The sequence below is a fragment of the Dendropsophus ebraccatus genome, chromosome 13 (assembly GCF_027789765.1).
Source record: "Dendropsophus ebraccatus isolate aDenEbr1 chromosome 13, aDenEbr1.pat, whole genome shotgun sequence".
In the NCBI taxonomy this organism is placed as follows: Eukaryota; Metazoa; Chordata; class Amphibia; order Anura; family Hylidae; genus Dendropsophus; species Dendropsophus ebraccatus.
In genome coordinates this window covers 12,686,422-12,699,046 of record NC_091466.1, presented here as the reverse complement: position 1 = coordinate 12,699,046, position 12,625 = coordinate 12,686,422, and the positions used below count along the sequence as shown (strand labels likewise).

Here is a 12,625-nt window from a genome sequence, read left to right as displayed (position 1 = left end):
ATAACCATAGGTTGCATTTTACTGGCAATTCTATGAATATATAATCTTCCACATGTAGGGGAATATATATGCATAATACTATATAGACCTGAGAACTATGAAATGTATAAAGTCCAGCACATAAAGGGAAACAGTAACAGGCAATATCACACACATATCATGTAACCTGAGCAGCTACTAACAGCTCATATTTCCTTCCCATTTGTATATATAGGACGATACTGACAGAAACCACTTCTCTCCTCATACTCGGCAGCATCATCTCCATCCATCATGTCCACAGAGACGTCGCTGTTATTACTCTGTAAGTACAATCATCTTCATGTCTATCAGTCTCTGATGGGGAATCATAAGAGGGATCAATAATGTCATATAAATAGCGGGTAATACTACAAGTCTCCCATCATATGTCCCTCTATACGGCTGTGCACAGGGTATAGTGTCACCATATAACTCTATTACTATACAAGTCACTGCCTATTGTTGCAGTATAGAGGAGATCGGTATAATTCCTATGTCTGCACTTTATACATTAGTTATACTTTACTGAAATAAAAAGAGAAATCCTTTACGTTTTCCACTGTCACCCTATAATGTCTATTATTATTAATTAGTAGTATTTCTTTTTATATACATTCAATTATATATGATCTAATATGTTTTCTTTAGGCAATGATAAAATGTTGGGTTTTTTTAGATATGGAAGGGGGTGGGGGAGTGTACTCATCGAAGGGGTCTTCTAGATGTAGAGGAGATACGGTGTGGAGACACGGCCGGTCACTTGCTAGATGGTGAAGTGTGACACCAGTTCTACGGTGGTTGGCCAAGATATAGCCGGGCCCAGTGATGTTATGTTGTGACGCCAGTGCTGGTTGGGCACACAGGTATGGTGGCACACCTGCTTATTTTAAGGGGCCCCTATACCTTGTTCCCCTGTGGACAGTGTCCTGATGGGTTGTTTCAGGGTCCCTTAAATAATTATTACGGCGGTCCGAAATGGAATAGTGAACCACCCGGACTATTGGTACTGCCACCCACAGAAAGGGGAGATGACCTAAGGAGTGTGTGTTTACTGTGTTGGTGCTTGACGAGGAATCACAGAGTCTTTTTAGCATAAATAAAATCTGGTTTACTTGTATGCAGAAGATCATACAACTTTGCATTGATACAATACTTCACACTTGATAAGACACTTAATACTTTAGGATCCAGATCTCTTTTGAGAGAAGGAAGAGTGGTACCGCTGTGCTGATCAGAAGAGTAGAGAGGAGGATGTCGAGAGAGTCCCAACTCAAGTAGTACTGTGCTCTGCCAGAACTTCAGAGGTAGAAATAGAAGAATACTTGAGAAGAGAGAGAGAATACTTGTGCCCATATTTTGACTCTTTGTCACCTATTGTCCTATCGGTGTCAGGGGACCCGTCCTAGTGGGTGACACAAGCCCCAGGCCTTGTTAACTGGGATTAACGGAATGGTGAGCGTTCCCTGCTTACACCCGCACTGTGAGATAGATTTCATAGGCTTCTAACAACTTTGCTCTATCCGTATCAGTTCCTAGCCTTGCTTTGTGGATACTGTCCTGCACTGTGTCTCTCTTTGTCCACGGCGTGGGTTGAGATGATCCTTGACTTGTCCTCTATGGTGAAGGTTTTACACTGTTGAGTGAGGTTTCTTGAAGAGAAACTGTATCTAGGTACATGTGTTCTGGGTCCAGACCACAACTTAGACTGGGGACCTGGCTGGGGCCAGGGCCCAACTGGACGGCTGTAGAGAGCGTTCTGGCTTGTGTCCTTCCTCTACAGAGTCAAGCGGCAAAAGACAGTACACTTCCTCTTCCCATGTGACTTCCTTCCTACAGCCCCTGTAAGGTGTGCTGTGATTGGGTAAGGAGTGAGTAAGAGAGAAGTAAAGAGAGAGATGATAGGTGAGAAGAGGAAAGCTCTCTCATTGGCGTACAGATCCATGTGACACACAAATAAACAATAACCATTTAGGTACTACAGCCGTGCAATAACTAAGCATACATACTTGCAATAGCGACATCTTGTGGCGAAACTCTGATACTACTCAAAAAATAAAGGCTTTTACGAAGGATGTAACCAAGAGCAACATCCGTGGTGGGACACCACATATTCAATATCGCAGCTCAGCCAAGCAGCAGCTGAGGTGGGACACCCCTCTTATAAGTACTCCCCCCACCTCATGTGGTATAAAGTACACCTGCTGTCACAATGGGACCTCTGGATCAGTAGAGAGACCCTCTGATAATCTGGGAGGTCGGGTCTCCATGGAAACGGAGATACAATCAGACAGTGGTGCTTGAGCCTGAGTACAAAGCATGAGCCTGAGTACACATGAGCTACACTATACTATACTTTGGGGGCACACAGGCATTTAGACTGTGTGACCAGGGACTGCAGTAGTTGAGGCATTTGCTCAGGCATGGCTACTGTAGGCATAGTGTCCCCCCCCCCCCCCCCCTTTTTGCTTCCTGGTTCTATACCCCCCCTTTTGGCTTCTGGTTTGGTGTAAAGACTTCCTGTGCTGCATCATAAGTGGTTAACCATTGAAAGGCATCAGTATTCCCACCAAGGGAGTCTATATATCCTCCTCCCGCACTCACCACTTCCTCTTGTTGTTCCGGAAGCGAGCTGTGAACACTGCTTGCTGTCTGTGATCCAGAGATGACAGATGATAGATATGCTGCAGAGATCCAGAGATCCAGAGATCCAGAGATGACAGATGATAGATATGCTGCAGAGATCCATGAGATAGGCACTCGTTTGCTTTCGGCTGCTGCAGCCGGAAGTAAACGAGTGCCGAGCCGGGGACGGCGCCATCTTGGAGCGGTCCCCGGCCGGCTTCAGTTACGGAGATCGCTCCTCCGGGATAACATCCCGGAGGAGCGATCTCCCCACTAGACCCCAGGGATGACGCTGCGTCCGGTAATCGGATGCAGCTGTCTTGTTTGACAGCTGCATGCATCTGATTACTGTATTAGCGGCACGGCGATCGGACCGTGCCCGCTAATACCTGCGGTCCCGGGCTACAAGCGGCCGTTCAGAGTCGCCGCGCGGCCCCGCTCTGAACGTCCTTACCGGCATCAGGGCGTAAATATACGCCCTATGTCGTTAAGGGGTTAATGCAGATTGTCTGCTCTCTTGTCTTTGTGGTAGCAGACATTTCACACATCTTGGTGTACACAATTTTACTACTTAACTACTACTGGATGCTGAAAAGATATTTAAAGATTTTTGTATCTGTGGAACTTTTTTTTTTTTTTTGCTCCAACTTGCTATCTTGTGTACACACCTTCATTGTTGGTGTTTGTTGGTGTTTTTTATATAGTTATTTTTTTTAAAGGGGGCCTTCATCTAGGCCATAAATAGTGTCAAGTTGGGGGAGCCTAATGTTCCTTGGGCCCTAGCACTCTGCTGTATACTGATTATACAATGGGGTGGGCATACAGCACAGTGAGGTGGAGTGGTGGAGGGAACCCTAGGCCCAAACTTTTTGACACTATTCGCAGCCAAAATAAAGACATTTTAATTAAGAAGACAAAAAAAACACTGGTAACAGATGTAGGTTTTGAAAGCTTTTTATAATATTTAAGTAGTAGTGCAACCAGCTTTGTAGGTTGTAAGAGGGTGACATTCACTTTAAGGTCATAGGAATTGCAGAAAAATGTTGTTAATAGAGATGAGCGAACCGGGTTCGGGTTCGAGTCCATCCGAACCCGAACGTTTGGCATTTGATTAGCTGGGGCTGCTGAACATGGATAAAGCTCTAAGGTTGTCTGGAAAACGTGGATACAGCCAATGACTATATCCATGTTTTCCACATAGCCTTAGAGCTTTATCCAAGTTCAGCAGCCACCGCTAATCAAATGCCGAAAGTTCGGGTTCGGATGGACTCAAGCATGCTCCAGGTTCGCTCATCTCTAGTTATTAACATTCTAGTCTTTCTTAGATGAGAAAAAAATGTTGTCGATATATCCACCCACGCCAAGCTTGTGGAGGATTGTAGTTTCCTCTTATAGTCTGGTTTTCTTTTTTTAAATCTGGCAGGGACAGGGGAGAATATCTTAAATAAAAACTACTTACCTCTCCCACGAATTGCAGTGCTAGAAAGTCTGGGACTGCCGCCGGAAGGAGTTGTGATGATGTGACGTAAGGGAAAATGCCTGAGCCGGCTCATGGTGTCAACCCCAGTCACTAACTGGCTGAGCGGGACATCCATCAACTGGTTCGTGGAAGAGGGGATAGCTGGAGAGTGCCAACAAGTGCCCCTAGAGCGAGACATGGTGCAATAGGGCACTTCCCCGAGTCACTTGTATACCGACTTTCTGCATTACAGGGCCAATTCTGGGACAGGGCCCAGTGAAATGGGGTCCACCCAGACACCAGTCCTGTTATTGGCAAAGAAAAGAGCTGTCCTTCCCCCCCCCTTCCCCTGTGGCTGCAGGCAGCATTCTGCCTCTGTCCACAGAAGGCGCCCCATGCTGGAGGGAGTGCAGCGCTGCAAGGCAGGTTAACATGTTTTTTTTACTTATTTTTTCTTACGGGGGGGGGGGGGGGGGGGCTACCTACATGGGGGATGTTTATATGTTTATATAAGGAAGGGGCTGCTTACTTGGGGGGATGTTTACATGGGGAGGAGGCTGCCTACATTGGGGGATGTTTACATGGGGAGGGGCCTGCATACATGGGAACTATTTATATGTGGAGGGGGCTGCCCATATAAGGGAAATGCCTACAGGGGGATGTCTACATGTGGAGGGGGCTGCCTAAATGGGGGGAATGCCTACAGGGGGATGTCTACATTGGGAGACGGCTGCCTACAAATAGGGATGGCTACATGGGGAGGGGGGAGTGCTTACCTACAGGGGTATGACTACATGAAGGGGGGGGGCTGCCTACTAAGGCATCACCTACAGGAGGGATGCCTACATGGAGAGGGCTGTCAACAGAAGGTTTACCTGCGGGGGGGGGGGGGTAGTGCCTACAGGGGGATTACCTACATGGGAACTATGTAAAATTGGCATATTATTTAGTTAGAGGGGCTATATGTGCTAGAGCAAGAAGCCTCAAATGTTTCTTCATTGCTTGGGCCAAATGGTGAAGAAAAAGAAAAGTGAGCAACTCCAATCAGAGAAGACCATGAGTCATTAGATAGTAGTCACTGTTTAAAATACTAGCCTGTATGACCATCAGTGCAGAGATCTCTCTCATGATCTACTTAGATCAACTGAGATGGACCATGCCCCAAATGTTTTAGGACCCTAGCAATACCCTGCCCACCCCAGTGTCCTCCATGGGCATATACAGGCTCAGTGGTGGACACTGGGGGGCGTGACATGGTCACATGCTCTTCCATTTCTGCCATTTTATGGGCAGACTCACCACAGAGCAGGGCAGCAATTTTAGACAGACTGAGTTTCAGTCAGCACGGATAAATAGGAATGCTCTATTAGTTATACATTTACACAAGTAGTCCTAATAACCTGTAATAACCTTCAATGAGGAAATGTACCCGGACTATATTATATCTAGTAACTCATTCTCTATTGTGTTTTATAGGGTTGGTTCTCATACAAGGAGGTAAGTTACCAGCTGTGTTATTTCATCCTTCATTTGATAAATGACCCCCTGTGTAAGCTTACAGTTAGGCTTATTAAATGCACCAACCTGATGTAAGTCATCTATTACAGATATGGTACCTAGGGTCATTTTTACACACAAAAAAAAGGAAAAGAAAATTGAAACCTCCATTGTAAAGGTCACACTTACTGTCATGATTGTGCCTGAAAAGACATCAGTGACACCCTCTGCGGTGAAGATCCGACCTCAGTCCATTCCTGGTTTTATTATGTTCTTTGCTTATGTCTTCTGTTATCCAGTCCATGTTTTCTCAGTTCTCCCTGCACTTTCCTTGCTGTGGCTCACTCACTAATTGTCTCTGCTATGTTCTGATTGACAGGTCTCTTCACCTCTGGGTTTCTGTGTTTCTCTTGTGTGTTTCTCCTGCTCTACCTATCAGCTTGGAGTCCGGGACTTCTGTTCCCCTATAGCTTGGCCTCTCCCGTCTGAGCTCTTGATAGCTTTGTCCAGCTAGTCTGTTCAGCTAGATCCAGCCTTTTTGCCTTTAGTCTGTATTCCTGGTTTCCTTATCCCTTTTCTTGTTTCTTGCCATTCTTTGCCTTTTGGTTCTGTGTCTTGCTTTGTCCTCAGTGTATCTTGCTTAGTCTTTAGTTTACCTTGCTTAGTCCTCAGTGTTCCTTGCTCTGTCCTCAGTTCATATTGTTTCTGTCTCTGGCTTCTGTTTCTCCGTTTGCTTTGTCTATTTGTCTGGTATTGTGCATAGTTCTTAGTTCCTTGTCCTAGTATCTCCTTACCGTATTAGTGATTCTGACCTCTGGATTTCGTGACCTCGACCTTGCTTGTGGATTCTGACTTTGTACTTCTGCTGCCCGTTTGTTGCCAACCTTGCCCGCTGACCATTCTTTATTGTGTTTAGATACTGTGTCTCTCTGTTCCCTGGGGCCCTGACACTTACTGTCTGGTGTGAAGGTCTCTTATAAAATGTATGTAACAATATGATGGCTGTACACAATGTATAAATATCCCCAAACTTGAATCTTTTAGAAAAGTTGTCAGCCATCTATATGAGACTGTAATCCAGTCATACATCTGTTAGGTCACCATAGTCACCAGTGATGGGTCATGGGCTCTGGGATTTATCTGTGCAACTGGTTGAGTTTGTATTGGTTGTTTCTGATGTTTCTTTGTGGACAGCACATTATATCTACCAACTAATCTTCCAAGTAGCCAGTACCAAGTACCAAGTAAGACATCCCCTGAAAATAAAGCACTCCCCCGCCGAAAGGAAGGCCATCCACCACCACCGGCCGCCGCTCACCCCCTTCCTCCCTGTGATTGACCCATGCTGCTCACCCCTCTCCCTCCCATGCCGCTCATCTCTCTCCCTCCCGTGCCGCTCACCCCTCTCTTTCCCATGCGGCGCATCCCTCTCCCTCCCATGCTACTCACCCCTCTCCCTCCCCATGTCACTCACCCCTCTCCCTCCTGTGCCGCTCACCCTTCTCCCTCCCCATGCTACTCACCCCTCTCCCTCCCGTGCCGCTCACCCTTCTCCATCCCCATGCCACTCACCCCTCTCCCTCCCATGCCACTCACCCCTCTCCCTCCCCGTGCCGCACACCCCTCTCCATCCCCATGCCACTAACCCCTCTCCATCCCTCCCGTGCCACTCACCCCTCTCCCTCCCATGCCGATCACCCCTTTCCCTCCCTGCGCTGCTCACCCCTCTCCCATGACACTTATCCCTCTCCATGCCATTCACCCCTCTCCCTCCTGTGCTGCTCTGCCCTCACCCATGCTGCATACCACTCTCCCTCCTGTGCCACTTACCTCTCTCCCTCCCCATGCCGCTCACCTCTCTCCCTCCCATGCTGCTCACCCTTCTCCCTCCCATGCCGCTCACCTCTCTCCCTCTCCGAGCTGCTCACCTTTGTCTCTTGTGTGGCGCTCACCCCTCTCCCTCCCCGTGCCACTCACCCCTCTCCCTCCCATGCCGCTAATCCCTCTCCCTCCCTGTGCTGCTCAATCTTCTCCCTCCTGGGCCACTCACCTCTCTCCCTCTCCAAGCTGCTCACCCCTCTCCCTCTTGTGTTGCTCACCCCTCTTCCTCCCGTGCTGCTTACCCTTCTCCCTCCTTCCCATGCCGCTCACCTCTCTCCCTCCCCATGCTGCTCACCCCTCCCCTGCCGCTCACCCTTCTCCCTCTCCGTGCCGCTCACCCCTCTCCTTCCCATGCCGCTCACCCCTCTCCCTCCCCGTGCTGCTCACCCCTCCCCTGCCGCTCACCCTTCTCCCTCTCCGTGCCGCTCACCCCTCTCCCTCCCATGCCACTCACCCCTCTCCCTCCCCGTGCCGCTCAACCCTCCCCTGCCGCTTACCCCTCTCCCTCTCATGCTGCTCACCCTTCTCCCTCCTGTGCCGCTCACCCCTCCCATGCTGCTTACCCCTCTCCCTTCTGTGCTGCTCATTCTTCTCCCTCCCTGTGCCGCTCACCTCTCTCCCTCCCCGAGCTGCTCATCCCTCTCTTGTGGCGCTCACCCCTCTCCCTCCCGTGCTTGTATGGTGCCTCTCCTGAGAAATAAGACATCCCCCCAAAATAAGACAGAGTGCCTCTTTGGGAATGAAAATTAATATAAGGCACTGTCTTATTTTTGGGGAAACACGGTATGAAGAGGTGTGAAGAATGTGCAGGTGACTGTGTGTACCTTCTCTGTATAACACATGATGTCTTATAGGAGCGGCCATCAGACCTGTGGTCACCTTCACTCCAGACTACAGGAAGATATTTATATCAGAGGATATAACAATGGTCTGTGATGTGGCGTCTACTATAGGAGAGGAGCTGAGGTATATATGGTACAAAGACTCTGATCCCGTACACAATGGGAAATCCTATACAATACAGAATGCGGAAACATCACACAGGGGAAGTTACCGATGTGAGACCAGTAATGGAGGAAGAAGTGACCCTGTTAGACTGGATGTTAGTCATGGTGAGTAACTCTACCAGGTCACAGATATACAGACAGGGTAACAAGTTGTATCACACACAGACCGAGGAGAGATCATATATGTCACCTCATCTTATATCATGTTATATTACAGGTGATGTCATCCTGCAGACCCCTCTATATGTCTATGAAGGAGATGACATAACGATAAAATGTGACCATCGCCCTGGATCCATTGGAGATAAAACAAGATTCTATAAAGATAACAGAGTCATCAGAGACTGGGGAGATAATGCAGAATATCATATAGGAAATGTGAACAGGAATACTGCTGGGACATACAGATGTATAAAGGGAGTCGATTTTCATGATACGGTATCCTCACGGTTTAAAAATCATGAAGATGAAGTTTCTGTATCAGTTGAAGGTAAATCCAGGATAATTTCTAGATGGATTATTCGGTAGCATTTGTACAACTATGATGGAATAACATTGTGTCCCGAGGAGTCATCTGCAGTGAATGAGGTTTAAATCAGTTAAATTTGTGGAGATGGGATATCACAAACTAATAATCTCCAACAAATTGCATAACAATCTGTAAGTCACTAAAGCTTCAGCGTCACACGGCCCCGGTCGGGGGGGGGGGGGGGGGCTGGGGGGTTGTATCGCTGTGCTCTAGCTGAATTATTATTTTTATTATTTTATTTGGTGTGCATATGATTCTCATGTTTTGCTTTTCTTTGGTTGTAATGTAGTTGACCTATGTAAATGTTCTCCATTTGTAACCTTGTGATTTTATTTAGTCATGCAATTTCACAGTGACCTTAATATTCTCATGATTTACATTGGTGGGGGCATAATCATCATTTATTATTAGAGATAGATCCACTCACCACAGTCTAGATTCACATTAGTAAAATCAATAGAAATTTTTTTTGAAGGGTCTCCTATCTTTCTTTCTTTTTCTTTTCCATTGTTATTAATTATATTACATGATAGTTTTTGAGACGATCATCATTGCATTTTAACAAAATACTGTATAGTAACCTAAAGAAAGTCTTGCAAGTATTACCAGGATGTTACTGCCTTCTACAAGATCTCACCAATAATATATTATTATTATTATTATTATTATTATTATTACTACTACTTTCTTTCCTTTTCTAGACCTGTTCGAGACTCTAATAGTAAAAGTGACCCCACACCCAGCTATTGAGGGGGATAACATGACCCTGACATGTGAGACAAGTCTCCCTCCTACCAGACACAATGTAGAACTGCAGATTTCCTTCTACAGAGAAGCAGAGATTCTTCATGGATATGGAATCACTTATATCTATGAGATCCACAATGTTCAGCTGGGGCATTCTGGGAAATATTCATGTGAAGTAGAAACTACAAACGGCAGAGTACGCAAGAGAAGTGCAGAGCAAGTAATACATATAGAGGGTGAGTATGGACACTGGGTATGTGTCCTATATAACCAGTAAATTAATATGTTTAGCTTTGAAGAAAGAAAAAGACACTGTTTACAATATCCACCTCCATGGCTCACCTCACCTTGCCCCCTATCTTTAAAGGGAAACTATCAGCAGGTTAGAAGTATTTCAACTGCTAATGACTCTATATATTGCATGGGGCACTGAGGATGAAGGTTAGTTTCTTACCTTCATCTTCTGCAATGTGATATTAGGAGTTTAATCCCTAACTGTTCATATTGGTGCACTGGAGAAGTGACTCTCGACAACAAAGCACCAATCCACCCCAATTAGAGATGAGCGAAGCAGCTGAAAATTTGTTTAGCGAGGTTCACAAATTTTGGGTCAGATTAAAAAATATTAACCCCTTAAGGACAGAGCCAATTTCGATTTTTGCGTTTTCGTTTTTTCCTCCTTGTGCATCAAAGGCCATAGCACTTGCATTTTTCCACCTAGAAACCCACATGAGCCCTTATTTTTTGCATCACTAATTGTACTTTGCAATGGCAGGCTGAATTTTTGCATAAAGTACACTGCGAAACCAGAAAAAAATTCAAAGTGTGGTGAAATTGAAAAAAACCCCCGCATTTTGTTTATTTGGGGGAAATGTGTTTTTACTCCATTCGCCCTGGGCTAAAATTGACTTGTTATATATGTTCCTCAAGTCGTTACGATTACAACGATATATAACATGTATAACTTATATTGTATCGGATGGCCTGTAAAAAATTCACACCATTGTCAACAAATATACGTCACTTATAACCGCTCCATTCCCAGGCTTATAGCGCTTTTATGCTTTAGTCTATGGGGCTGTGTCAGGTGTCATTCTTTGCGCCATGATGTGTTCTTTCTATCGGTACCTTGATTGCGCATATATGACTTTTTGATCACTTTTTATTACAATTTTTCTGGATTTGATGCGACCAAAAATGCGCAATTTTGCACTTTGGGAGTTTTTTGCGCTTACGCCGTTTACCGTACGAGATCAGGAATGTGATTAATTAATAGTTTGGGCGAATACGCATGCGGCGATAGCAAAAATGTTTGTTTATTTATTTATTTGTTTACTTTTATTTATAACCTGGGAAAAGGGGGGTGATTCAGACTTTTATTAGGGGAGGGGGCTTTTTATTGACAACAACACTATATATTTTTTTTTTACACATATACTAGAAGCCCCCCTAGGGGACTTCTAGTATATACACTTTGATCTCTCATTGAGATCTCTGCAGCATAGATATGCTGCAGAGATCCATAAGATCGGCACTTGTTTGCTTTCGGCTGCTGCAGCCGGAAGTAAACGAGTGCCGAGCCGGGGACGGCGCCATCTTGGAGCGGTCCCCGGCCGGCTTCAGAAACGGAGATCGCTCCTCCGGGATAACATCCCGGAGGAGCGATCTCCGCCACTAGACACCAGGGATGACGCTGCGTCCGGTAATCGGATGCAGCTGTCATGTTTGACAGCTGCATCTGATTACTGTATTAGCGGGCACGGCGATCGGATCGTGCCCGCTTATACCTACGGTCCCGGGCTACAAGCGGCACCCGGGACCGCCGCGGTTCAGAGCGGGGTCGCCGTGCGGCCCCGCTCTGAACGCCCTTACCGGCAATAGGGCGTACCTATACGCCCTTTGTCGTTAAGGGGTTAATGAATCGAATACAAATAAATCTCATTAAAACAGCCAAGTTATAGTAGCTACAATACTGGGAACATTACAGAGTATCGATTTTTTTTTCAATAGATGTTACAGTGCCAAAAATTGGAAAATGACAATGTCAATCAGACAGTCAATTATTCAATTTCCGTTGGATGCTGGTGGGTCAATGGTGTTAAATGACACTTTCTCCCAGAACAGGAGTTGACATTACAAAGCGTTAATCCCATCAGTGACATTGGTCCTAGAAGGCTTCAGAACAGAAACCTGGACATGGCATCACTCTGACTCTTTACCCTGAGGAGCCTAGGACAGACACTGGGAGGTGGCAGCACTCTGACTCTCTTCGACTCTAAAGGGGCCTAGAACAGACATCAGGAGGTGGCAGGGGCAGTACTTTAACTCTCTTTGACCCTGAGGGGCCTAGCATAGACATTTGAGGGTTTTAACTGTAACGGGGCTTTCCTTTTTTCTTTAAAATATATGAGAAAAGAAAGAAAGCCCCCAATGAATAGACACACACAGAAAATGGAAATAAACAGCTAGCCAATTAGAATACACTTAAATAGACCGTAAAAGCATGTACCATGTGTGGGGAATAGCTTTGGTCGATCCTAGGTAGCAGTGCAGTAAGCAGGGACACAGACAGGGTAACGTCCAATTTAAGTGTTTTTATTTCACACTTAGCGTCAAAACACAAAGCAAACCTTAACAAAGGCTTAAACACAAACAAACCCTGCTCGGCTGAGCACTTACTAGTACATAACCGATCCCTGACTATGGCTGGGTTCACACTACGTATATTTCAGGCTGTATTTGGTCCTCAAGTCAGGTCCTCATAGCAACCAAAACCAGGAGTGGATTGAAAACACAGAAAGGCTCTGTTCACACAATGTTGAAATTGAGTGGATGGCCGTCATATAACGGTAAATAACTGCC

At 46.0% G+C, this 12,625-nt stretch overlaps 1 protein-coding gene across 1 annotated transcript; it reads left to right on the top strand.

Moving 5' to 3' along the window:
- The first annotated feature begins 217 nt into the window (after positions 1 to 217).
- LOC138770420 (high affinity immunoglobulin gamma Fc receptor I-like) lies at positions 218 to 11,974 on the top strand. Its single transcript, XM_069949523.1, has 6 exons — positions 218 to 304; positions 5,579 to 5,599; positions 8,335 to 8,592; positions 8,705 to 8,977; positions 9,718 to 9,999; positions 11,883 to 11,974. The coding sequence occupies exons 1-6, from the start codon at positions 274 to 276 to the stop codon at positions 11,972 to 11,974; spliced, it is 957 nt and encodes a 318-aa protein (XP_069805624.1). The 5' UTR covers positions 218 to 273.
- Positions 11,975 to 12,625: the final 651 nt, after the last annotated feature.